Source organism: Schistocerca piceifrons, chromosome 2 (assembly GCF_021461385.2).
Source record: "Schistocerca piceifrons isolate TAMUIC-IGC-003096 chromosome 2, iqSchPice1.1, whole genome shotgun sequence".
NCBI lineage: Eukaryota > Metazoa > Arthropoda > Insecta > Orthoptera > Acrididae > Schistocerca > Schistocerca piceifrons.
Genome location: NC_060139.1, coordinates 31,606,111 through 31,631,177, shown reverse-complemented (window position 1 = coordinate 31,631,177; position 25,067 = coordinate 31,606,111). Strand labels below are relative to the sequence as shown.

General features: G+C 39.0%; 2 protein-coding genes across 2 annotated transcripts in view; both read right to left on the bottom strand.

Moving 5' to 3' along the window:
- Positions 1–9,917, bottom strand: part of LOC124773234 (DNA excision repair protein ERCC-6-like) — a 111,342-nt gene extending 101,425 nt beyond the window's left edge. Inside the window, exons 1-3 of the mRNA XM_047249383.1 lie at positions 9,904–9,917; positions 6,627–6,881; positions 229–341 (exon numbers count right to left, since the gene is read on the bottom strand). Of these exons, the coding sequence (XP_047105339.1) occupies positions 229–341; positions 6,627–6,881; positions 9,904–9,917 (382 nt within the window). The remainder of the gene's footprint in view (positions 1–228; positions 342–6,626; positions 6,882–9,903) is intronic.
- Positions 6,749–24,204, bottom strand: LOC124777081 (chimeric ERCC6-PGBD3 protein-like; the record flags this gene model as incomplete). The annotated part of the gene is given in 3 exon segments (XM_047252361.1): positions 6,749–6,881; positions 22,881–23,048; positions 23,997–24,204. Coding segments are annotated over 2 exon segments (370 nt in total), but the record flags the coding sequence as incomplete, so codon positions are not given.
- Between the last annotated feature and the right edge of the window lie 863 nt (positions 24,205–25,067).

Sequence of the window (25,067 nt, the reverse complement as noted above, 5' to 3'; positions counted from 1 at the left end):
CGAATGTGGGCAAATGAATGGATCTCCAAGGCTTGATAGAATATTTGTTATAACAATACTGAAAGTCAAGAAAGGAAAGAAAAACCACAGGTAAGTAATTTACAGAAAAATATAACAATTTTATGCAAGAAAGAAAATGGTGGTTAACAGTACATATGTGTACGAGACTTACGTAAAATCTGCAATAAAATAAGAATTTACAAACCCTATGAAATAAATTGAACTTACCATCTTCTGCTTCCCGTAATTCATCTTCTGATGGTATGTATTCACTACCCTCATCACTATCTTCGAGTGCAGTCTTCTCAGATAGCAGCTTTCCTGGCCTCTTTAACTGATCCCTAATTTAAAAATGAAGACTAAATTATAAATATAACCCAAGTTTTACCAATCAATCAAATGGTTTCTAAGTATTACAGTGTTAGAATTAAGGGCCCGATATCAACTGACTCTGAGAGACCCATCTGTAAGTAACCTAAAAGGCCTGGACAAGAAGGGACCACCCCTAATTCCATGGCTGTACCAGTGATCCCTGATCAGTTTCTTTGCATGCCACTTTTAAAGAGATTCTTAAAGGTGAGCATAAAATTAATTACAATAAGGGTATTATTAGCTTATTCCAACAGGGCACTGTTTTGGTGCAGGTTCATTACCAGGCAGGTCATGCATTTGTGGAACACTGTATTTGTAAGTAAAGAGGTAACATCGGTGGTGACTAGGAGGGACTAGAATGGCAGTGGGATGTGTGTGGATTTCAGATGGTATAGAAAATGGTTAGTGTCTTTTAACACATGGAAAAAGCTGCTACACAGGAGGTTGCAGATGATTAACAACAAAGGTACAGAAGTGTTCAGCAGTTCTTTTGAAGTTTGCAACTACACCATGTTTATGTTGCAGACCTGTGGAAGAAAGTAGAACTGGAAGTACATGGTTGAGACAGGAAAAAAAAAAAAAAAAAAAATATGGATTCAGAAGTTGGGCCTTGGAAATATGGTGTGGTTACCAAGTCAGTTTGCTAATCATCTGAATGTAGACAGAACAAATATCAAATCAAACAGCTGAGGATTCCTTTTCACCTGTGAGGTTAATCATGCAACTATCAGTTTACCTGGAATGAAAAGCCTGTGATTAAACTTCGGTTATAATGAGATAATGTTGTAAGGATGAGGAGACCAAGCTGCATGTAAGAGATTCCTGAAATATTTGCAGACACTAGCCTTGTGAAAATAATGATAGTGGGAAGATAGTGTTTTAATCATAGTACGATTATAGGTTCAGTATAAGGAACTCCCGAGAAGATGTGGTAAAGTGAAATTTCCAGTTAAGATTGTCTGAAAATAAAGGCAGGATCTTAACAAAGACAGAGCGAAAAAGTTTTCTAACTTCAAATAACAAAACTTGTTATAATGTATGCTAAAAATGAATTTTAAAGAAAAATATGTGATGTGCATTTTATCCATTAGTAACAGATGATGATTGATCACATAAGGTAGTGGATCCAATGACAGAATAACATCCTATAAATGTCACCAAGAAGTTAAATGTATGTACAGGGTGTTTCAAAAATGACCGGTATATTTGAAATGGCAATAAAAACTAAATGAGCAGCGATAGAAATACACCGTTCGTTGCAATATGCTTGAGACAACAGTACATTTTCAGGCGGACAAACTTTCAAAATTACAGTAGTTACAATTTTCAACAACAGATGGCGCTGCGGTCTGGGAAACTCTATAGTACGATATTTTCCACATATCCACCATGCGTAGCAATAATATGGCGTAGTCTCTGAATGAAATTACCCGAAACCTTTGACAACGTGTCTCTGGCGGAATGGCTTCACATGCAGATGAGATGTACTGCTTCAGCTGTTCAATTGTTTCTGGATTCTGGCGGTACACCTGGTCTTTCAAGCGTCCCCACAGAAAGAAGTCACAGGGGTTCATGTCTGGGGAATAGGGAGGCCAATCCACGTCGCCTCTTGTATGTTTCGGATAGCCCAAAGCAATCACACGATCATCGAAATATTCATTCAGGAAATTAAAGACGTCGGCCGTGCGATGTGGCCGGGCACCATCTTGCATAAACCACGAGGTGTTCGCAGTGTCGTCTAAGGCAGTTTGTACCGCCACAAATTCACGAAGAATGTCCAGATCGCGTGATGCAGTAATCGTTTCGGATCTGAAAAATGGGCCATTGATTCCTTTGGAAGAAATGGCGGCCCAGACCAGTACTTTTTGAGGATGCAGGGACGATGGGACTGCAACATGGGGCTTTTCGGTTCCCCATATGCGCCAGTTCTGTTTATTGACGAAGCCGTCCAGGTAAAAATAAGCTTCGTCAGTAAACCAAATGCTGCCCACATGCATATCGCCGTCATCAATCCTGTGCACTATATCGTTAGCGAATGTCTCTCATGCAGCAATGGTAGCGGCGCTGAGGGGTTGCCGCGTTTGAATTTTGTATGGATAGAGGTGTAAACTCTGGCGCATGAGACGATACGTGGACGTTGGTGTCATTTGGACTGCAGCTGCAACACGGCTAATGGAAACCCGAGGCCGCTGTTGGATCACCTGCTGCACTAGCTGCGCGTTGCCCTCTGTGGTTGCCGTACGCGGTCACCCTACCTTTCCAGCACGTTCATCCGTCACGTTCCCAGTCCGTTGAAATTTTTCAAACAGATCCTTTATTGTATCCCTTTTCGGTCCTTTGGTTACATTAAACCTCCGTTGAAAACTTCGTCTTGTTGCAAAAACACTGTGTTCTAGGCGGTGGAATTCCAACACCAGAAAAATCCTCTGTTCTAAGGAATAAACCATGTTGTCTACAGCACACTTGCACATTGTGAACAGCACGCGCTTACAGCAGAAAGACGACGTACAGAATGGCGCACCCACAGACTGCGTTGTCTTCTATATCTTTCACATCACTTGCAGCGCCATCTGTTGTTGAAAATTGTAACTACTGTAATTTCGAAAGTTTGTCTGCCTGAAAATGTACTGTTGTCCCAAGCATATTGCAACAAACGGTGTATTTCTATCGCTGCTCGTTTAGTTTTTATTGCCGTTTCAAATATACCGGTCATTTTTGAAACACCCTGTATATGCACAGTGGCATAACGCAATATAATTCTGTAGGACATGATATACATAACAATGTTCTGTTGTCAGGTCCAATCCCAATCAACACTTCAGAAACTGGGATGCATTCCAAAACGAATGTGAAAAGTATGTACAATTATGATTGTATTTCAATTGTTTAGGCTTTGTCATTAGTTCCCAGATTAACCACCACTTTGTAAATTGCTATATATTAAATAAAAAACAGAAGTATGCTGTACACTACTTGATAACACCTCCACTAATACTGAAGTTTTAGTCCAACCCAATATTTCATTTGATTTCACAATTATGAGCAACACCATATAAAGTATAAATTGTTAGGTTGACATTGTTACAAGACAAAGCACTAGCAATATGAGTTGTTCCAGTTTTAATGACTTGTACTGATTCAGAGCTAGGGAGCACAGCAACTCAAGAAAGTTTATTGTGTATGTTCGTGAGTCATACTTGAAAGTCAACAGAAAAAAAATCACAAAACAAAAAAATAATTAATGTAAATAATGAAATTTTGGGAATACATCTGTCTAGGTAATATATTGAAGTGATTAACATTGCACGATCACAAGTTAATGTAAGTGTGAGATAAGCCACTCCAAATCTGGTACATTAATAAATGGTATAACCACCAGAACATTGAATGCAGGCATGCAAAAATGCATGCATTGTGTTGTACAGGTGCCAGATGTCAGGGATGGAGTTCTATGTGTGCAGCACTTGATCGGACAATATAGGGACAGTCAATGCTGATTATCAAAGACACTGGAGGCATTCTCTGATGATGTTCCACATGTGCTCGATAGGATGTATCTGGCGATCGAGAAGGCCAAGGCAACATGTCAACACTCTGTGGAGCAAGTTGGGTTAAGTGGTATGTGGGCAACCATTATCCAATGGTAATGGATGAATAGCAGCCACAAGTTGAATCATCAGACTGACACACAAATTTGCAGTCAGGGTGCATGGGTAACCACAAGAGCGCCCCTGCTGGCATACAAAATAGCACCCCTGACCATATGTCGTGGTGAAGGTACAGTGCGTCCAGCACACTGGCAGGTTTTGTGAGGTCCTCAAATGGCCCCTTCCTACGCAACACACGGCCATCACCAGCACCAAGGCAAAACCAACGTTCATCGGAAAACACTAGAGACGTCCACCCTACCGTCAAATGAGTTTTCCCTTGGCACCACTGAAGTCACAAATGGCGGAGATTTGGGGTCAGTGAAATGCACTACAGGGCACCTGCCTCAGAGCTGCCCTCAAAGTAACCAATTTGTAACGGTCTGTTGTGTCATTGTCGTGCCAATCGCTCCTCAAATTGCTGCTGCAGATACAGTATGATGGGCCAGAGTCATACACTAAACCTGATGGTCTTCTCTCGTGGTAATACAACATGGCCATAAGGAGCCTAGGCATCTTGCCACCATAGATTCTCATAACTACTGCTGTCAGCAATCATGTACAGTGGCTACACTCCTGCCAAGTCTTTTTGCAGTATTGCAGACGGAACAGCCAGCTTCTATTACACAACCTCGTACAAAATCAGTGAGGTGTTGATAATGGAGTTTTTGTCGCCTTAAAGGTATTCTTGACTAACATCAACTCGCGACGCCCAATCTCAAAGGTAACTAACACACACAGCTGTTACAGCATGTATTTAAAGTAAACCTGGTTTGCTCCAAATAGTTGTGCTACTATTGAGTATACATTCCACGAGTTCACAAATTCTTACTTTCGATAAATTTGTGAGTGTGAAATTAATAGCACCTGCTGTATAACAGTTATGCTTATGAACAAATTTATACAACTACAGGCACCGCTAATAATAATAATAATAATAATAATAATATGCATTACTTTTCTGGCAAAAGAAAGGATTGTTTTTGTGGAATTTTGTTGTTTTGTGGCTAAGTATAGTTTAGACCGAGAACGAAATAACATGTAAGCTTTCTCTACTCTCTGTTTCGCACATTTGTGCAAGTGGCGGTTTTCATGTTTTTCATTATTTCAGAAAAATGTACAAGATCCCTAACACCTGCATTAATCCACAAATTAACTTCTGGGTTGAAAAATCAGACATTCTTACGCTGCACCCATGCAACAACTTACACTTATTGTACACTTCTCTGTTAAATGTTCGCTTCTACTGAAGCTTATTTGACTTTGTCACTTTCTCGGCCAATGGGTCTGGTCTCAGATGCCCTAGTTCTTTTGTGGTTAACTTTTCTTGGTAATTTACTTTCTGTGAGCACTTAAAACAGATTCAACAGAGTTCACATTGACACTGCCCATGAAAGCGGATTCCTGCACAGTAAAAACCGAATTCCAAACACAAACGGCCGTTTTTGCAAATTAATAAATTCAAGTAGTAACGTCTACCAACATGGTCACTGACTAAATACAAATGAAGCGCTGAGAACCATAAGGGCCAAATGCACATCGTAATCACCCCACATTTAAGAGAATATTGGAGGAACGAAACAGCTTTCCGTGAACATTGATACTTATATATACGATGCGGGCCTACAGCACAGATAAACTTGACTCGCCGTAATATCAACATATGTGAAAAACGTGAATAAATGCTAGTCTCAGAATCGATGATTTAAGGCCCTTATGGTTCTCAGAGCCTCAAATGGACCACTGCATGACAAAATTCAAAATTTAATATACTATAGCTCATTCAGAAATCCACAAAATAGGTTTTTCTATCAAAACAACTATAACATATACTGATATATTATCTAATTTTACTGTATAATAAAAGAATCGGCACATCTGAGGAGTGTGCTACCATCTAGCATGATTTATGCCAAGCAAATGTGGTAAGTTTGCTGCAGTGTGCTACCACATGGCGGAATTGGCGTAAACTTGTACTTGAGCAGTAGGGCTAGCTGTGCATGATGAAAACAGTGGGCATTTTTTATTGAATCTGAATGTATTTGGCCCATAAGGCAACTACATCATTCTAGTTGCACATGCACAAAAGCACCTTAAACGTGCACAACTGAAGGCATGCTCACGACCCTTATGCCAAGTTTCACAGAGTTTAGAGGAGTACCAATGTCACACAGCGTGGCGGATTTAGTGCCTTATTTTCAAATTACCACATCTATGTTACTTTTAACAGCATTCCGGGGAAAAAAAAATCTGTGAGGTGGCAAAAGTGCTCTTACACAGCAGCTGCCACTCACTACAAACACAGGATTCTCTGACTATAGCTAGCGGTTTGAAAGCCGAACAAACATATCCATTTTTATGCGTTTACCTGAGACACTATTTCAGATCAAGGTAGTTGTCTGTCTTCTCAACTGCAGTTTAGTAATTCATATTTGTTCTGTAAATTTGTGTAATAGCTTATAATTCATAAAGTTGCACTATAGGCAATACATACACAACCTCTCAAATTACTATGACAAATGCCCTTACTGGAGTTTTATTTAACCCTAGTATTATTGATATCAAATGAACAAGCAAGCATATAGCGGAAATTAACAATTGACTTACTGATAATCTTCACTAGTTGAAGAACCAAGTTTTTCTTTTTTCTTTCTTTTCTTTGGTAGCAGAATACTTTTCTTCAGAGGTGTTGACTTCTTTTTAGGAGTCACTGATTTTCCTTCTTGAATAGCTGTCTCTTCACAATTTAAGCGGAGAGCTTTCTTTTTCAGCAGAACTTTCTTCCTTTGTGTCTGCTGCAATTTTGACTGAGCTTCAAGATATTTTTCAAATTCTGAGAGTGTCTGATCCACTCGTGGCGCACTGTGACAAATACAACAGATGATTATACTTCAAAAAGAAAGTGTTTATATAAAAAAAATAATGCATACCATGTTTACATTATATAGCTGTTATATTACAGAAGAGAAAACACAAATTTTACTGATTCTGATTCATGTGCAATGTTCTAAACTGTGCCAATTATCTAATCTATTTTATGTTTCAATTTCAGTAAGTTTAATTCTTCTGTTGAACAATAAGACCCTACCAAAGAATACAAAGGAAATGTGCAAGCAGATGAAACTTCTAGATGTGAGTGGAAATCATTGAAAAAATGATGTAAATAAAAATCATGTGTCATTATATTTTAAAACAAACTGTTTTAGAAGCAAAAATCAAACAAAATTTTAAATATGTTTTATTTGAGACCACTGAAGTTTTATATAGTTTTATATCAGTAAAACGAAGCACATACAGTGAGTCAAAGATCATTTTTATAAGTTACAAAGGTAGATTTTCAAATACCTTTAATAATTGTTTAAAAGATACTGAACTATCAATTACGTAAGTTTTCACCCATGAAAAGCTTTCAATACAAATAGAACTCATGAAATTTGCTGTAGGCGATCCCAATTTTAAATCAGTGTGCTCCTCCAGTACATGCAGACCTGTCACTAAAGTGAAGTATTCTCAAACAAAACACGTAAAACTACTGCAATATATTTTTACTGAAAGCTGCAGTGTTCAGAAGTTCAGCCCCAGATCTATTACTGGAAACCCCCCCACCCCCCTCAAACAACAAATGGACAAATCTGCTTCAGCGTATGAGTAAAATTGATTGACTTCATTTACTATAGACATCAAAGTACTGTATTATAAACACCATGAAATATGATAATTACCTAGCTGATATGGGTGTACTAATGTCAAACCATCAAGTGCATGTGCAGCTGGCTGGAAAAGCAGCTTTTCTTAAATCAAACATGATGCTAAAACATAGTACCTTCCCACGAATCTCATGAACACTTTCAGATGCTTTGAGTTCTGCGGAACTATCAGCTATGGTAATTGGAAGTCCTGGTAGACCATAAATAATTTAGGAGTGAAGGTAACAACTCGCTGAATAGTAGAGGCACTACGTCATTGACAAGCACATAAATAATACTGAAAACTTTGCTAACTTTTGGACAAATTTTTTTCTGTGCTAGATTACATATACATTTAAAAACAAAGATGATGTGACTTACCATACGAAAGCGCTGGCAGGTCGATAGAAACACAAACAGACACATACATACACACATGTTGCGAAAGCTTGAAATTTGTGTATGTGTTTGTGTTTGTTATTGTTTCTATCAACGTACCAACGCTTTTGTTTGGTAAGTTGCAGAATCTTTATTTTTAGATATACACACATGTATGTGTCTGTTTGTGTTTCTATCGACCTGCCAGCGCTTTCGTATGGTAAGTCACATCATCTTTGTTTTTAAATATATTTTTCCCGCGTGGAATGTTTCCCTCTATTATATAGATTACATATACACATAACATACAAACAAATTAATGATATGAATATAATAGAGGGAAAAATTCCACGTAGAAAAAATATATCTAAAAATAAAGATTCTGCAACTTACCAAACAAAAGCGTTGGTACGTTGATAGAAACAATAACAAACACAAACACATACACAAATTTCAAGCTTTCGCAACCACAGTTGCTTCATCAGGAAAGAGGGAAAGAGAGGGAAAGACGAAAGGATGTGGGTTTTAAGGGAGAGGATAAGGAGTCATTCCAATCCCGGGAGTGGAAAGACTTACCTTGGGGGGAAAAATGGACAGGTATACACTCGCACACACACATATCCATCCACACATAACAGACACAAGCAGACATACAAGTTGCAAAATTCATGCAATTTGCATGTTTGTTTATTTATACTGGTGTATATATACAGACTTCTGTTATTCCTTTGTCTTCAAGTAAAATCACGTGCGCCACATAAATTCATTTTGAAAACTGTGGTACAGAAACACAACATAAAACTTAAAGTTGTTTTTCATGTTGATTTTATCAAAAATTTAGTATTTAAACATCAATTGTAAACATAATCTGTGCTTTTCAGGAACATGATATATTGAACAGTATTATAATGTCCACTGTGAGCTCAACTGTGCTTTTCAGGAACTTTGGCTCCAATATCCTTGTTCACAGCTAACAGTTCCATAATTTAATTAAGTATTTATGAGAAAAAGGTATATTTTTGTGAAGTTCCACATGCCTGCAAACATTTTCACACATTATAAGTGTTTTGCACAACCTATTTCATAATAAATTGGTGTTTGTGATTTACAATTACTCTAAAAATGCAACATATTGTATCACATTGGTTCTCTTCTTTAACGTGAGTGTACATAGGCTACAGTTATCATAAATAATACTACTGTCAAGTTTTCTTAGTGACTATAACCTGAAAAATGTTATCTTAACAGATATCTTGTTTTTGGCTGTAAGTCACTTATGTTTCAAAGACTGTTGGTAATACTTGTACCATACCAAAGTCATAAATTAAAAGAGAAATCAACAAGCTTAATATAAAGTTACTAGTTTGCTCATCTATAAAATACTCCACCAGGCATGTTATTTGTTTACTGTTCTGGAAAACATTGCCCAAGCCATAATTCAGTCCCACTGTGTTTCTCGTCCTTAGACAGTGGATGAGTTGGTTGGTATTTGTAAGCAGCTGGAAACCACCCTGATTACTATCAAGTGATTAGAAACTGCTGCAAATGGTTGTGTTAGGACGGTTACCAAGAACTGTATACCAGATAAAAAGAAGGAAGATCAGGTTTAACATCCCGTCAACATCGAGATCATTAGAGACAGATTCTGTACCACAGATACCAAAGGTATCTCGACATCGAGGTCATTAGAGAGAGATTTTATATCAGAGATACCAAAGGTACCTCAAGTATTACCTTCTCTTGTCGATACTGTTTCTGCTGCAGGAAATAAATGACCCATCATTACTGGTCCACTTAACTGCAAATGAGTTGCTACTTACCATAAAGATGACATGTTAAGCTGCAGACAGGCACAATTAAAGGACACTTACACAAAGCTTTCAGCCACAGCCTTCATCAGAAAAAGGGAAACAAACACCATTCGTTCACCAAAGCAAACATCTCATGCTCATATGACCGCCAACTCCAGCAGGCCGGGCCAGAATGTAACTATCACATAGGTCTAGGTGTCCTATAAAGGGTAAACAGACCAGGAAGAACTCAGGATGTTGCAACAATCCAATTAACCAACACATCTGAGGTGCTGTCTTCCACTGAAACAACAACTAGCCCAGTGCGACTCGATTCACCTATTGGGAAACCTGCTGCATCTTGTGTTAAAGGCAGAGGTCTATAAATTGTCAGCAGTTCAAACTACAGAGAATAATGGTACCCCTTAGGGAAATGGCAGCAAGGGATGGGAAGGAACACCAGATGCACTCAAGAGTGTACACCTGCAGGCATGTTGTGCAGCATGTTGTAGCGGCTATTGCGGCAGCCACTGTGGGAGATCATACTTGGATCATTCCAACGACTAGCAGAGAAGGTTGAACCAGCCTTGCTCATACAGCTGCAACGAATCTCACAGTCTGTTGCATTTCCCCAGAACAGATTCCCCCCCCTCCCCCCCCCATTTTCTGCATCAAGTGGAAGGCTTGAACCAGCCACTGTGACGACTCTGTGGCAAGCTAGGCTGACAGCTACAGAAGAAAATTCAGAACTATTAGTGTAAGATCCAAAGAATTGCCTCCCACAGGTGAGAATATTAAAACCTGTTTAACTGCTGAAGCATATGCAACGAAGCGTCAGAGTTTGAAGCTCTCTTATAAAGCACTGAAGCTCTCACAATACTAGGTGCAGAAAGCTGGTTAAAACCTGAAGCTCACACTGGAGATCTTCGGGGAAAATTTAAGCCTATGCTGAAAGGATACGGAAATGGTGGTAGTATGTTTGTCATACAAGACAAGAAACTAAGATCCACCGAAATAGAAATAGAACCTTCTTGTGAGATTATTTGAGCAAGACTCAATATCAACAGTAAGCATAACACTGTAATAGAGTCTAATATGAATGTGTGGTGTCTGTTCTTTTGGACATGTCCACAGCTGAGGTACATATTACATAAATTGAACTTGGAGGGAGAGAGAGATTGACAATCACATCTACCGCCTGATAAATGAAAACATTTGTCAAAACTTCAGTTCACTCTCTCATAAGTTCCCTAATCATACTGGAACAATTGGAGGATCCTTTAACCATCCAACAATCAATTGGGATAACTACAGTTTTGTTAGTGGTGGGTGTGAATGACATTCACAGAAACATTACTATATTTATATTTTGAGCGGTGTCTGTTCTGTTGATCATGTCTGACAGAATGGACACCACTCAATTATGTACACTTCTGAAAAAGGGAAGGGTGGCTCCTTGCCTATTTCAGTGCGAATATGCAAATATCATCTGAACTGGGACTCAGGATTTGCGAGCAGTTGTGGTGAAACAAGCGGTGTATCATTTGAGAGATACAGAGTCAAGCAGGTGTGCCAGGATGTAGCCCAGTTCACTGCTACTAGCACCACGTCATCATAGTGCGCGCGCCTGTGCTTAGAGTACACATATTGCACCATAATATAAGGATGAAATAAAAAATTAAAGTTGCTTTTCCAAACTTTGTCAACATATGCTTCAGCATATTAATGTTTAAACTGTTAAATCTCAAAGTGATCAGATGAATATCTTTCCCTAAATACATTGTTTTAAGAAAAAAAAATAAGTGGCACTAAATAATAAAGCTAGAAAGCCAAAAGTTGGTCAGAATGTGCAAATGCATGTCAGAATCAACTGCTTCAAATTTCAACTTGATCAGAACAATATTTTGGTCAAATGTGGAGTTTTTACGAAAAATTGAAAGAGGTAAATATCAGACTTCGAAATACGAAAAATTTTATGAAGCTTCAGTTTGATATAAAAACTTTAACTCATTCATTCATGTGGTCTTCAGTCCTGAGACTGGTTTGATGCAGCTCTCCATGCTGCTCTATCCTGTGCAAGCTTCTTCATCTCCCAGTACCTACTGCAACCTACATCCTTCTGAATCTGCTTAGTGTATTCATCTCTTGGTCTCCCTCTATGATTTTTACCCTCCACACTGCCCTCCAATACTAAATTGGTGATCCCTTGATGCCTCAACACATGTCCTACCAACCGATCCCTTCTTCTAGTCAAGTTGTCCCACAAACTTCTCTTCTCCCCAATCCTATTCACTACTTCCTCATTAGTTATGTGATCTACCCATCTAATCTTCAGCATTCTTCTGTAGCACCACATTTCAAAGGTTCTATTCTCTTCTTGTCCAAACTATTTATCGTCCACGTTTCACTTCCATACAGGGCTACACTCCATACAAATACTTTCAGAAATGACTTCCTGACACTTAAATCCATACTCGATGTTAACAATTTTCACTTCTTCAGAAACGCTTTCCTTGCCATTGCCAGTCTACATTTTATATCCTCTCTACTTCGACCATCATCAGTTATCTTGCTCCCCAAATAGCAAAATTCCTTTACTACTTTAAGTGTCTCATTTCCTAATCTAATTCCCTCAGCATCACCCGACTTAATTCGACTACATTCATTATCCTCGTTATGCTTTTGTTGATGTTCATCTTATATCCTCCATTCAAGACACTGTCCATTCCGTTCAACTGCTCTTCCAAGTCCTTTGCTGTCTATGACAGAATTACAATGTCATCAGCAAACCTCAAAGATTTTATTTCTTCTCCATGGATTTTAATACCTACTCCGAATTTTTCTTTTGTTTCCTTTACTGCTTGCTCAATATACAGATTGAATAACATCGGGGAGAGACTACAACCCTGTCTCACTCCCTTCCCAACCACTGCTTCCCTTTCATGCCCCTCGACTCTTATAACTGCCATCTGGTTTCTGTACAAATTGTAAATAGCTTTTCGCTCCCTGTATTTTACCCCTGCCACCTTCAGAATTTGAAAGAGCATATTCCAGTCACCATTGTCAAAAGCTTTCTCTAAGTCTACAAATGCTAGAAACGTAGGTTTGCCTTTCCTTAATCTAGCTTCTAAGATAAGTCGTAGGGTCAGTATTGCCTCATGTGTTCCAACATTTCTACGGAATCCAAACTGATCTTCCCCGAGGTCGGGTTCTACTAGTTTTTCCATTCGTCTGTAAAGAATCCGCATTAGTATTTTGCAGCCGTGACTTATTAAACTGATAGTTCGGTAATTTTGACATTTGTCAACACCTGCTTTCTTTGGGATTGGAATTATTATATTCTTCATGAAGTCTGAGGGTATTTCGCCTGTTACATACATCTTGCTCACCAGATGGTAGAGTTTCGTCAGGACTGGCTCTCCCAAGGCTGTCAGTAGTTCTAATGGAATGTTGTCTACTCCCGGGGCCTTGTTTCGACTCAGGTCTTTCAGTGCTCTGTCTAACTCTTCACACAGTATTATATCTCCCATTTCATCTTCATCAACGTCCTCTTCCATTTCCGTAATATTGTCCTCAAGTACATCGCCCTTGTATAGACCCTCAATGTACTCCTTCCACCTTTCTGCTTTCCCTTCTTTGCTTAGAACTGGGTTTCCATCTGAGCTTTTGATATTCATACATGTGGCTCTCTTTTCTCCAAAGGTCTCTTTAATTCTCCTGTAGGCTGTATCTCTCTTACCCCTAGTGAGATAAGCCTCTACATCCTTACATTTGTCCTCTATCCATCCCTGCTTAGTCATTTTGCACTTCCTGTCGATCTCATTTTTGAGACGTTTGTATTCCTTTTTGCCTGCTTCATTTACTGCATTTTTATATTTTCTCCTTTCATCAATTAAATTCAATATTTCTTCTGTTACCCAAGGATTTCTACCAGCCGTCGTCTTTTTACCTACTTGATCGTGTGCTGCCTTCACTACTTCATCCCTCAGAGCTACCCATTCTTCTTCTACTGTATTTCTTTCCCCCATTCCTGTCAATTGTTCCCTTATGCTCTCCCTGAAACTCTCTACAACTTCTGGTTTAGTCAGTTTATCAAGGTCCCATCTCCTTATATTCCCACCTTTTTGCAGTTTCTTCAGTTTTAATCTACAGTTCATAAACAATAGATTGTGGTCAGAGTCCACATCTGCCCCTGGAAATGTCTTACAATTTAAAACCTGGTTCCTAAATCTGTCTTACACTTATATAATCTATCTGATACCTTTTAGTATCTCCAGGGTTCTTCCATGTATACAACCTTCTTTCATGATTCTTGAACCAAGTGTTAGCTATGATTAATTTGTGCTCTGTGCAAAATTCTACCAGGCGGCTTCCTCTTTCATTTCTTACCCCCAATCCATATTCACCTACTACGTTTCCTTCTCTCCCTTTCCCTACTGCCGAATTCCAGTCACCCATGACTATTAAATTTTCGTCTCCCTTCATACCTGAATAATTTCTTTTATCTCATCATACATTTCATCAATTTCTTCGTCATCTGCAGAGCTAGTTGGCATACAAACTTGTACTACTGTGGTAGGCATGGGCTTTGTGTCTATCTTGGCCACAATAATGTGTTCACTATGCTGTTTGTAGCAGCTTACCCCACTCCTATTTTTTTTATTCATTATTAAACCCACTCCTGCATTACCCCTATTTGATTTTGTATTTATAACCCTGTATTCACCTGACCAAAAGTCTTGTTCCTCCTGCCACCGAACTTCACTAATTCCCACTATATCTAACTTTAACCTATCCATTTCCCTTTTTAAATTTTCTAACCTACCTGCCCGATTAGGGGATCTGACATTCCACGCTCCGATCCGTAGAACGCCAGCTTTCTTTCTCCTGATAACAACGTCCTCTTGAGTAGTCCCCGCCCGGAGATCCAAATGGGGGACTATTTTACCTCCGGAATATTTTACCCAAGAGGACGCCATCATCATTTAATCATACAGTAAAACTGCATGCCCTCGGGAAAAATTACAGCTGTAGTTTCCCCCTGCTTTCAGCCGTTCGCAGTACCAGAACAGCAAGGCCATTTTGGTTAGTGTTACAAGGCCAGATCAGTCAATCATCCAGACTGTTGCCCCTGCAACTACTGAAAAGGCTGCTGCCCCTCTTCTGGCCTCTCAACAGATACCCCTCCGTTGTGGCCATCTGTATCATTGAGGCACGCAAGCCTCCCAACCAATGGCAAGGTCCATGGTTCATGTGGGGTGTAGTGGATTAGGTATCAGTCATACTAACGATAGAGAGCTGTAACTACAGCACTTGATTACATCTATTAAATAATGAAGTTATGACAAGCTTCAACACTTTGATGTAAATAACAATTGATACAACGTCTCTTAAAGATGTGGTTCAGACGTCATGTTCTACTGTAAGTTCCATTCAAAAATTCTTCATGGCAAAGCTTAAATGCAGTCAAGCTAAAACTTTTTCTGGGATTAAAGCCAACTTAACTCCATTCCTAGAAAAATTACAAAGATACTACATTACAACAATGAAAACAACCAATTACTGACAAATTATTTAATTGGATAGATAAAAAATCTACTCACCAAGCGGCTGCAGAACACACACATAAATGAATGTTGTAATTGGCAAGCTTTCGTAGACATTGGCTCCTTCTTCAGGCGGAAGGGTTGAAGGGAAAGGAAGAAGGGTGAAGGAAAAGGACTGGAGAGGTAGGGGTAGATTTCGGGAAAGTCAACCAGAACCGCGGGTCATGGGAGACTTACTGCACGGGATGAGAAGAAAAACTGATTGTTGGGGACTGCATTGGATGAGATTTGAAAACCTGAGAGCTTAAAGGTGGAAGACAGGTCAATATGCAAAACAGAGATTACTACTAAAACATTGTGCATGAGTTAATAAGAGTGAAAAGGTAAGTGCATTGTAAGTAACAGAGGTGGGGGGGGGGGGGGGGGGGGGGGAGGTGAAAAAATAGATGGAAAAGACAATGAAAAATGAAGAAAACTGAAACAAGAGTGAGGCAAAGAGTAGTTACAGTGAAGAAATGCTGAGACGGAAGAAATTAACATCAATTAATGACAGGTGGGTGGCAAGAACCAAGGACTTGTTGTAGTGCTAATTCTTACCAGTGGAGTTCTGAGAAACTGGTGTCTGGGAGAAGAATCCAGATGGCTCTTGTGGTGAAACAGGTGCAGAGGTCACAAATGTCATGTTGCAGAGCATGCTCTGCAGAAGGATATTGCGAGCTGCCAGTATACACCCACTGCCTATGCCCCTTCATCCTAATTGATAACTTAATGGTAGTCATGTTGATGTAGAAGTGTTTACATTATATACCACCATTCTCACCTCAGCCTTCACTGCATGTAATTATCCCACCAGCCTAGTTAAAAAGCAGATTTACCGTGCTATCACATCCAATCGTGCTACTGCTGATCCCTCCACAGAACAGCTTCGGAGCACGCCACTGGTGACTTAATATTATCCCGGTCTGGTGGAATGTGTTATTAAGCTACTTCATCAGAGCCATGACTTCCTAAAATCATGCCCTGAAACTAGATCCATTCTGTCTAGAACAGCTTTCTGTTGTCCTCCCAATCTCTGCAATATTCTTGTCAAACCCTAAGCTCCTTCTGCACCTATCTCCCTGCCCTATGGCTCCTACCCCAGTGACAATACCCGCTGCAAGACTTGCCCTATGCACCCTCCTACCACCATCCATAGTAGCGCTGTAACTGGTAAAACATATACTATCAAAGGGAGAGCAACCAGTGATATGACAAGTCATATACCTGCTACTATGTAAACACTTCTACATCGGTATGACTACCACTAAATTATCAATTAGGGTGAATGGGCATACGCATAGGCAGAGGAAATATACTTGCAACTTCTCAATATCCAAAATGCATGCTCTGCAACATGACATTGATGACCTCGACATCTGTTTCACCACAAGTGCCATCTGGATTCTTCCCCCAGACACCAGTTTCTCAGAACTCTGCAGGTGAGAACTAGCATTAAGACAAGTCCTTGGTTCTTGCCACCCACCTGGCATTAATTTACATTAATTTCTTCGGTCTCAGGATTTCTTCACTGTAACTACTCTTTGCCTCACTCTGTTTTAGTTTTCTACATCTTTCATTGCCTCTTTCATCTATTTTTCACCGCCTCTGTTACTTACAATGCACTTAGCTTTTCACTCTTATTAACTAGTGCATGATGTTTTAGTAGTAATCTCTGCCTGGCATATTGTCCTGTTTTCCACCTTTAAGCTCTCAGGTTTTCAAATCTCGTCCAATGCAGTCCCCAATAATCAGTCTTTCCTTCTCATCCCGTACGATAAGTCTCCCATGACCCGCGGGGTTCTGTGTGACTTTCCCGAAATCTACCCCTACCTCTCCAGTCATTTTCCTTCACCCTTCTTCCTTTCCCTTCAACCTTTCTGCCTGAAGAAGGAGCCAATGTCTCCAAAAGCTTTCCAATTACAACATTCTTTTGTGTGTGTGTTCTGCTACCACTTGGTGAGTAGATTTTTTATCTATCCAATTAAATAGTTTTGTCGAAGATTCTAAATTGGTTCATGAGAGTGTTATAAAATAATGTGTGTCCAACAAAGCGGCCATTTATGTGCTGTTACTAGGTGATATAGCAGATGATGGCAGGTGTTCCCTTCGGCCGTCCACTGTGCCCATATATAAATACGACCTGAGAGGCAGTGACGACTCACTTCGCACCCCATTATCAGTCGATATGCGTCAGTCAAATGCCGGCTTATGTGCTGCCTGGAGTGACGTCAGGCTGGTACTAAAAGCCTGTTCAGTAAGAGTATAAAGTGAAGTCAGAAGACTGTACACCATACTGGATCATTTAGATTTCACTTCACTTCACTTCAATTCACTTCACTTCACACCCAGCTACATACGGTCCGCGTCAGTGAAAACGCCTACTTATGCGCTGCCTCGGATTATGTCACACCCATGCTGCTACTAAATGCATTTTTTCGATACAAATAGGAATTGCACTCACGAGGACTGTACACTGTGTCGGATCACATAGATTTCGCGGAAGTAACTGTTTGTGTTCCTCCTGTAATGTTAACAAAACCGCTGGACGTGGTGAAATTATGTTCCTCTTTTGAGGCGAGCAATTAACTTTATTGTAAGACAGGGCGAAAGACTATTTATTGGGAACTCACCATAGGAAGTTGAGCCTCTGAAATGATCACAGTGCTGTTTATGATAGAGACATCATTATTATTACTATTATCAGGAACATTGCTATGTTGTGCATGTGAAATTTTATCAAATATATCAATCAGACAGAACTCTAAACTTTCATTTATAATCATAGTTTCTGATCCTGCTGAGTAAACAGAGAGTAGAAACATTTCTTTCAGTGAACAAAAGAAGAACATGGACTTACACACTGGAAACTACGGTCAGTACGTTCTCCATTGCTTTCTGGCTGACCACAAAAATAGTTTTGGGGCTGTCGTAAAGAAAAGATGGTGCCAACGTTCCACACAGTGAGTTTAATGAACTGGGAATGCTGCACTAGAGCATGTGATAAGTTTGAAATTTGAGTCAGTCATGAGGAGCTGTAAATCTGTGTTCCAGTCCCAGTTTGGCACAAATTTTCAACTTTCGGCATTGCATTAGAACAATGCATTGTATTTCCCACCCATCCTTTCCCTATCCTTCCCTTCCATCATTACATGTTTACACATTATGTACCAGCCATGTCATCACAAGTGCCGGATATGTTCAACAGAACAGACATCACTCAGATATATACATATCTTAACACCTATGAGAATCAGGATTTGCGAGTTACAGTTTAATGGACAAAAGATGCTGCACAGCAGTGTGTGATAAGTCGGAAATTTGAGTCAGTTCATGCACATGTCTGGATGGCCAAAGCAGTTAAGGCAACTGCTTCATGAGAAGTGGTAAATCTGGGTTCGAGTCCTGGTCTACCACGAATTTTCAACTTTTGCCATTGCATTACCACAATGCCCTCAGCACCTAGCTGATCTAATGGCCAAAAACAGACCTAACTCCTTTGAAGGTGTCCATATCAATACTGGTATCAGTGACCATGTGGCAGTTGTAACGACAATGAATACCAAAGTTCAACAGCAGGCAAAAAACAGAGTATTAGATTATAGATAGACAGGTGCTACACAAAAGGCATTTAGCTGTGATGAACACAATGCAAAGAAATTCTGGGCATATATGATGGCTGTTAGTGGTACCAAATTTACTGTCTTGTCACTCAAGGATAGCACAGAACTGAAATTGACAGCCGTATAACAAAAGCAAAAATGCACAACTCTGTTTTCAAATGTTCCTTTACAAAGGAAAACCCATGAGTATTGCCCCAATTTAATCCTTGTAGCACTGAAAAGATGATGGAATAGATATTAGTGTCAGTGGTGTTGAGAAACAGCTGAAATCCTTTAAACTGAAGAACGCTCCAGAGCTTGATGGAATCTCCATCACATTCTATACTCAATTTGTGTCCAAGTCAACTACAATCTACATTAAATCCCTCGGTCAAAAAACCATGCCCAGTAGCTGAAGGCAAGCACAGGTCACAACTGCCCACAAGAAACGTAGCAGAACTGTTCCACAACACTACCGTCCAATATTCTTCACGTCCCTTTGCTGTAGAATCTTAGAACATATTCAAACCTCAATCATAATGAGATGTGTCGAACAGAACAGCCTTCTCCATGCCAACCTGCACTGATTTAAAAAACACTGACCATGTTAAACCCAACATGCACTTTTCCCACAATATCCTGAAAGCCATGGATCAAGGCAGTCAGGTAGATGCAGTATTTCTCAATCTAAGAAAAGCATTTGATTCAGGACCACTCTTACACTTACTATCAAAAGGACGATCATTTGGAGAATCAGGTGAAATTTATGACTGAATTGAGGATTGCTTGGCAGGGAGGATGTAGCATCTTATCTTGGATGGAGAGTCATTGACAGTTCTAGAAATAGCTACAGATGTACCCTGACAAGTGTGTCTGGTCACTTGCTGTTCATGTTGTACCTTAACAACCTATGGACAATATTAATAGTAATCTCAGACTTTTTATAGATGATGTACAGTCCAAAGGCAGCTGCACAAATATTCAGTCAGACATTGATAAGATTTCAAAGTGCTGTAAAGATTCGCAACTTGCTTTGAAAGTTCAGAAATTTAAAACTGTGCACTTCACAAAACTAAAAAATATAGTAGCCTATGAATACTATACCAGTATGTCACAGCTGAAATCAGTAAACTCATACAAATACCTAGTGTAACAATAGGGAGATAAAATGGGACGATAACACAAGCTGTCATGGGTAAAGCATGGAGCAGACTACGAGTTATTGATAAAATACTCGTGAAATGCAATCAGTGCTTATAAAGCACTTGTGTGGCCCATCCTAGAATATTGCTCTTGTGTTTGAGTCATGTACCAAATAGGACTAACAGGACATATTTAACATATACAGAAACAGGTAGATGAATGGTCACAAGTCTGTCTGACTTGCCCTGCAGAAGTGTGTCACAGAGATGTTGAAATGACTGAAGACAGACAAAAACTATCCCAAGAAAGTCTAAATACAAAATTTCAACAACCAGCTTTAAAAGATCAGACCAGGAATATACTACAACCACCCACAAATTACTACCATACAGACTGTGAGGACACGATTAATTGCAGCACATGCACAGACATTGAAACAATCATTCCTCCTGCACTCCGTATGTAAATGGAATGGGAAAAAGCCCTAGTAACTGTTATAATGGAACATACCCTCTGCCACGCACTTCACAGTGTCCGCAAATTACAGATGTACATGTACTACTGCTGTTCAATCCCTTCCTGATTCACTTGCAGATGGAGTGAGAGATAACGGCTGTCTACATGCTTCCATACAACACCCGACAATCAAAACATTTCAATGAAGATTTAAAAATAAAAAAAAAATAAAACTGGTGCTCATGATAAGATTCGAGCACTCTCTCTCCTGCATGTGAAGCTGTTATCCTGTCCATTATACCACACAGACAGACTATATAATGCAACTTTTTTTAATGCTACTGATGTCACACATCTCCAATTTTTTTTTCCATCATCAATTACCTGCACCCACCAGGGTGAATGGCTGCAGAGTGTGATACCTGGGATCTTACCCTACATCATGAATGGCTGCAGAGTGTGATACCTGGGATCTTACCCTACATCACCATCTCGTTAGTTTCTAAAAGTCGATCATACTGCTGGGGACCTCTTGTTGGCGGTGCTTTCATGAGGTATGTTGACACAAATGCTGATTTTTTTAAACTTTCTCAATAGCATTTCCTGAACAGAATGTCTTCTTCCCTCTATCGATTCCCAGCTGAGTTCATGGAGCATTTCTATAACCTGTGTGTTCGTCACACCTGCTGGTAACAAACATAGTGCTTTTTGATTCGCGAGGGTAACTTTTTAAGCAATAAAAGTTACTTACAGGAACCATCCCACACCCACCCCCATTTTCACACTTTACGATAAATGTACACAACAGGCATCAAAATACTCACTGAGGACTTAATAAGCATTACCAGAAATATGTGCTTTGTTTAGTCATTGTTGTAACTGGAACTGGTAACTATCAGCAAAGTAGAAATGTTTAACTTACTTTCATTCATTATTTAAACAATTAAAAACACACAACTGTTGCTGTGTTTCATTATTCAAACTAGAAACAGTGCTGGTGTGTCCAAAGAACAAAACAGGCAAATTATGCATTGAAGTGACACAAAGATGTCATTAAGCAGTACATGAGCATTAGACACAATTTGAAAACTTTGTGATCCGTCTGATACCTTTATTAGAGCAAACCTAATTACTCCCACCCGCCACCACGGTGAGTACAGCCAGCCAACAGCATGAGTGCAAGCACAATTTATTCCAACTTTTACAGATTTGGGTCTGCTGAATAGAGTGCCCTGGTGCTGACAATCTCAACTGCGTAACGTTTGTAAACACTACTTGTAAGTCAACACTATGTCAGCATCATTTTATGTTTGTGACAGTTGCTCCTCCATGTACATTGTTTTGTAGAGCTTAATTCACAGGAAAATCAGAAATATGTTAATGTAAAAACGGGTGCTTATTTAACATTGTGAACACAGGAAACTTGATAGGGGTGTTTAAAATATGTTGAAAACAGTGGGAAAATGATAATTATGGGAACATAAAAAGGAGGCTAAACTGTATTTCAATAAATTACACAGTTCTACTGCTTCATAAAGGAGGCTAAGATCCTTTATATTCTTTCAGTGCCTAATCAGACTGCTGAAGGTATCAACCCGTCATTATCAGCAGTCTGACATGTTCACACCTTCTGAATTTCTTTGATAGGACAGCAATATTTGAAACAATTATAGAGGATCAAATGAAACTCATTTCATATTTTAATCAGACATTCTCACCATTTAACAAGTGCCCTTATCTTTTATCTGTTGGCTGCTTTTAAATGCAATGATTTTTTATGTCTTCCTTCACCAATTACATTCCATTTGCCCACACTACAATGTACGACCTTGGTCGAGTAAAAAATCTGGTTGTTTTATTCCTTTCTGTAGCTCTCACTACTTCATTTTTGGGTTTGGAATGTGCCATTTTTAACAGTCTTCCAAATTTAAATGCTGTGCCGTAGAAGAACATACACGTGAAGGCAGTAGATACAACAGCAGAAAACAGGTCAGACAATATTTCAAGCAACAGAGACAGTGGATAAAACAATGAATGTGTTTCATTCCGTGTTTTAATAAAATGCAATCAAAAGAAGATACAAAGTATAAGCAAAGGAATACCCACTTAATGTTGGGGTTGGAACTTATTCCCACAAAGAAAAGACAAGAGTAATACACAGAAATTAGTTGACAGTATAAAACCAGGTTGATTACAGACAAATGAGAAAACACTAAGAACTTACCTTTTGTTACCAGTATTTCCTAAAACAGTCCCCAAATGGAGTCATTTCACCAAGGCGAATCTTTTTCTCCATTTCTGTCTCTTTTCTCCCACCATCATTTCCCAATAAATCTGCGAGACCTTTGCAGTGTCTGTTATCACCATCATCATCCTCGCCTGACAAAACATTCTAAGTGAAAGAAAAGAAGGCAACTGTTAAGCATTATCACGTATGTGTATCAAAAACTTTTTCATAATAAACAATACATGAATGGTATTTTTAGTTACTGAATCACACTACTTCCATGCAAGAACAAAGAGTATGAACTAGTAAACAAAGAAAAATGAAATGCATAAACTATCTTCTTTTTCTCTACCTTGTTCTTGGTTTACTGCACAAAAGTTAGAAAGTTACAATCTAGGCTATTCAAAATACAATTTTCCACTGTTTTCTGTGCCGTTCATAACTTCCCACCATTTTGTTTTGCAAAATAATACGTTATGTCTGTAGACAGGGAAACATATAAGAAATAAGAGTGAGATCATTGACTGTAATCACTTGAGCAAGAATTACAAAATGTTACTCATTACCATTACAATGAAGATTTTAAACAATCTACACTACAACTCTTGACTGGACTTTTGTTGAACTTTCAACCAATGTTACTGGTGGATATCAATCAATAATGTGATGAAGAAAGCATGAAGAGGACGAAATTCAGTAGAAATGGTAAGGAACTGGGAAGTAACAGTGGCCTGCTAAAGGAGTGTGTAAACCAATCAAAAAATGAAACAGAGACACACAGAAAAAAATCAAAATGAAAAAAAGATAATGACTAATACGGGGAAACAAATATGTTGAATACAAAGGAAACAGACAGAAACGAAGATCTACATGAAAATAAAATATCAAAACAATTGGTGGTACATACACTACCATTAACAATGGAGTCTCTCCTTAGTAAATAAAAATAACTGACAGTAGTGAAGTTTGTATTTTATTTAATAAACATTGATGTCATGAAATATATGGATAAGTTTCTGTTCAGGCTCAAAACCATCTGTTCAAATGTTGCAGGGAAGAAAATATATGTGATTTTTAGTACAATTCAAATTTTCCTTTAAAAACTAAACTCACTTCCAACTTGTCTTCAGTTGTCTCTGGCAAAGAAAGCTGTAGTCTCTTCTTCTCCAAACCTGTGTGCTTTACATGAAGAACTTTCAGCTGCTTTTGTTTCAGTTCTGTGTCCTTCCTAATAAGGATACTCCGTTGGAGTCCTTCGGCTCCTGCAGCAAGTAATGCTCTAGCCAATGTTTCATTCTTTTTTATGGTTTGTTCATGGGACCTAAAACATGTTATAAAAATGAATACACAGTTTTCAAATACTAACAAAGAGATAGAGACAGTTTTTCCACAGACTATATTATCAGTGCACACATGTACTAGATTCTTATACCTTATTGACACTATTGTCATTAGAGTAAAGGATGCAAGTTTATAGTTTAACATTTTGTTGATGATGAGGTCTTCAAATATGGAGCTAAGGCTTGGAATGGACAAGAATGGGAAAAAATGGGCATGAATTTTCAGCAACAGCTTTCACATGTGATTGGTTTATGAACCAGTACCTATGAACCTGGATAGATAGGCAGGGATTTGAACCTGTGAAACCTGGATGTTAGTCCATTGCCTGTATATTGTACTTCCTCACTCAGGGTGCTCACCAGAGGCAGAACACTTCGTGAGACTGTCCAGGATGAGATAAGGAATCAACTGTGGTATTTTGTAATAACGATCCCAATATTCTCCATTCCAGTTCAGAAATGCCCACAGGCATTCTGTTAACAATTACAAAACAAACTGAGTGGAAGACATAATTATGACTTTAATTAATGGAGCTGGGCATGTAGGCAGGTGATTAGATGGCACATAAACTACAGAAGTTCTTTGCTGGATTCCCCTATTTCACAAGTCCAGGAAGTCACAGGCTAGCTTGTCACTGAACTTTTGAAGTCTCTGGTTCAGTCCTTCCACTCAACAACTGAAAGGCCACAATCAGTTCTGGGGAAAATGCTGCAAATTGTGAGCTTCGTTGAAATTCCTTGCGCAAGGCTGGTTTTCTCAACCTTGTGCACCTGTCGCTGGAATTTCAGTTCACGGGGAAAACATAAAAACTTTGAGGTTTGTAGTAGACTTTGTAATACTATC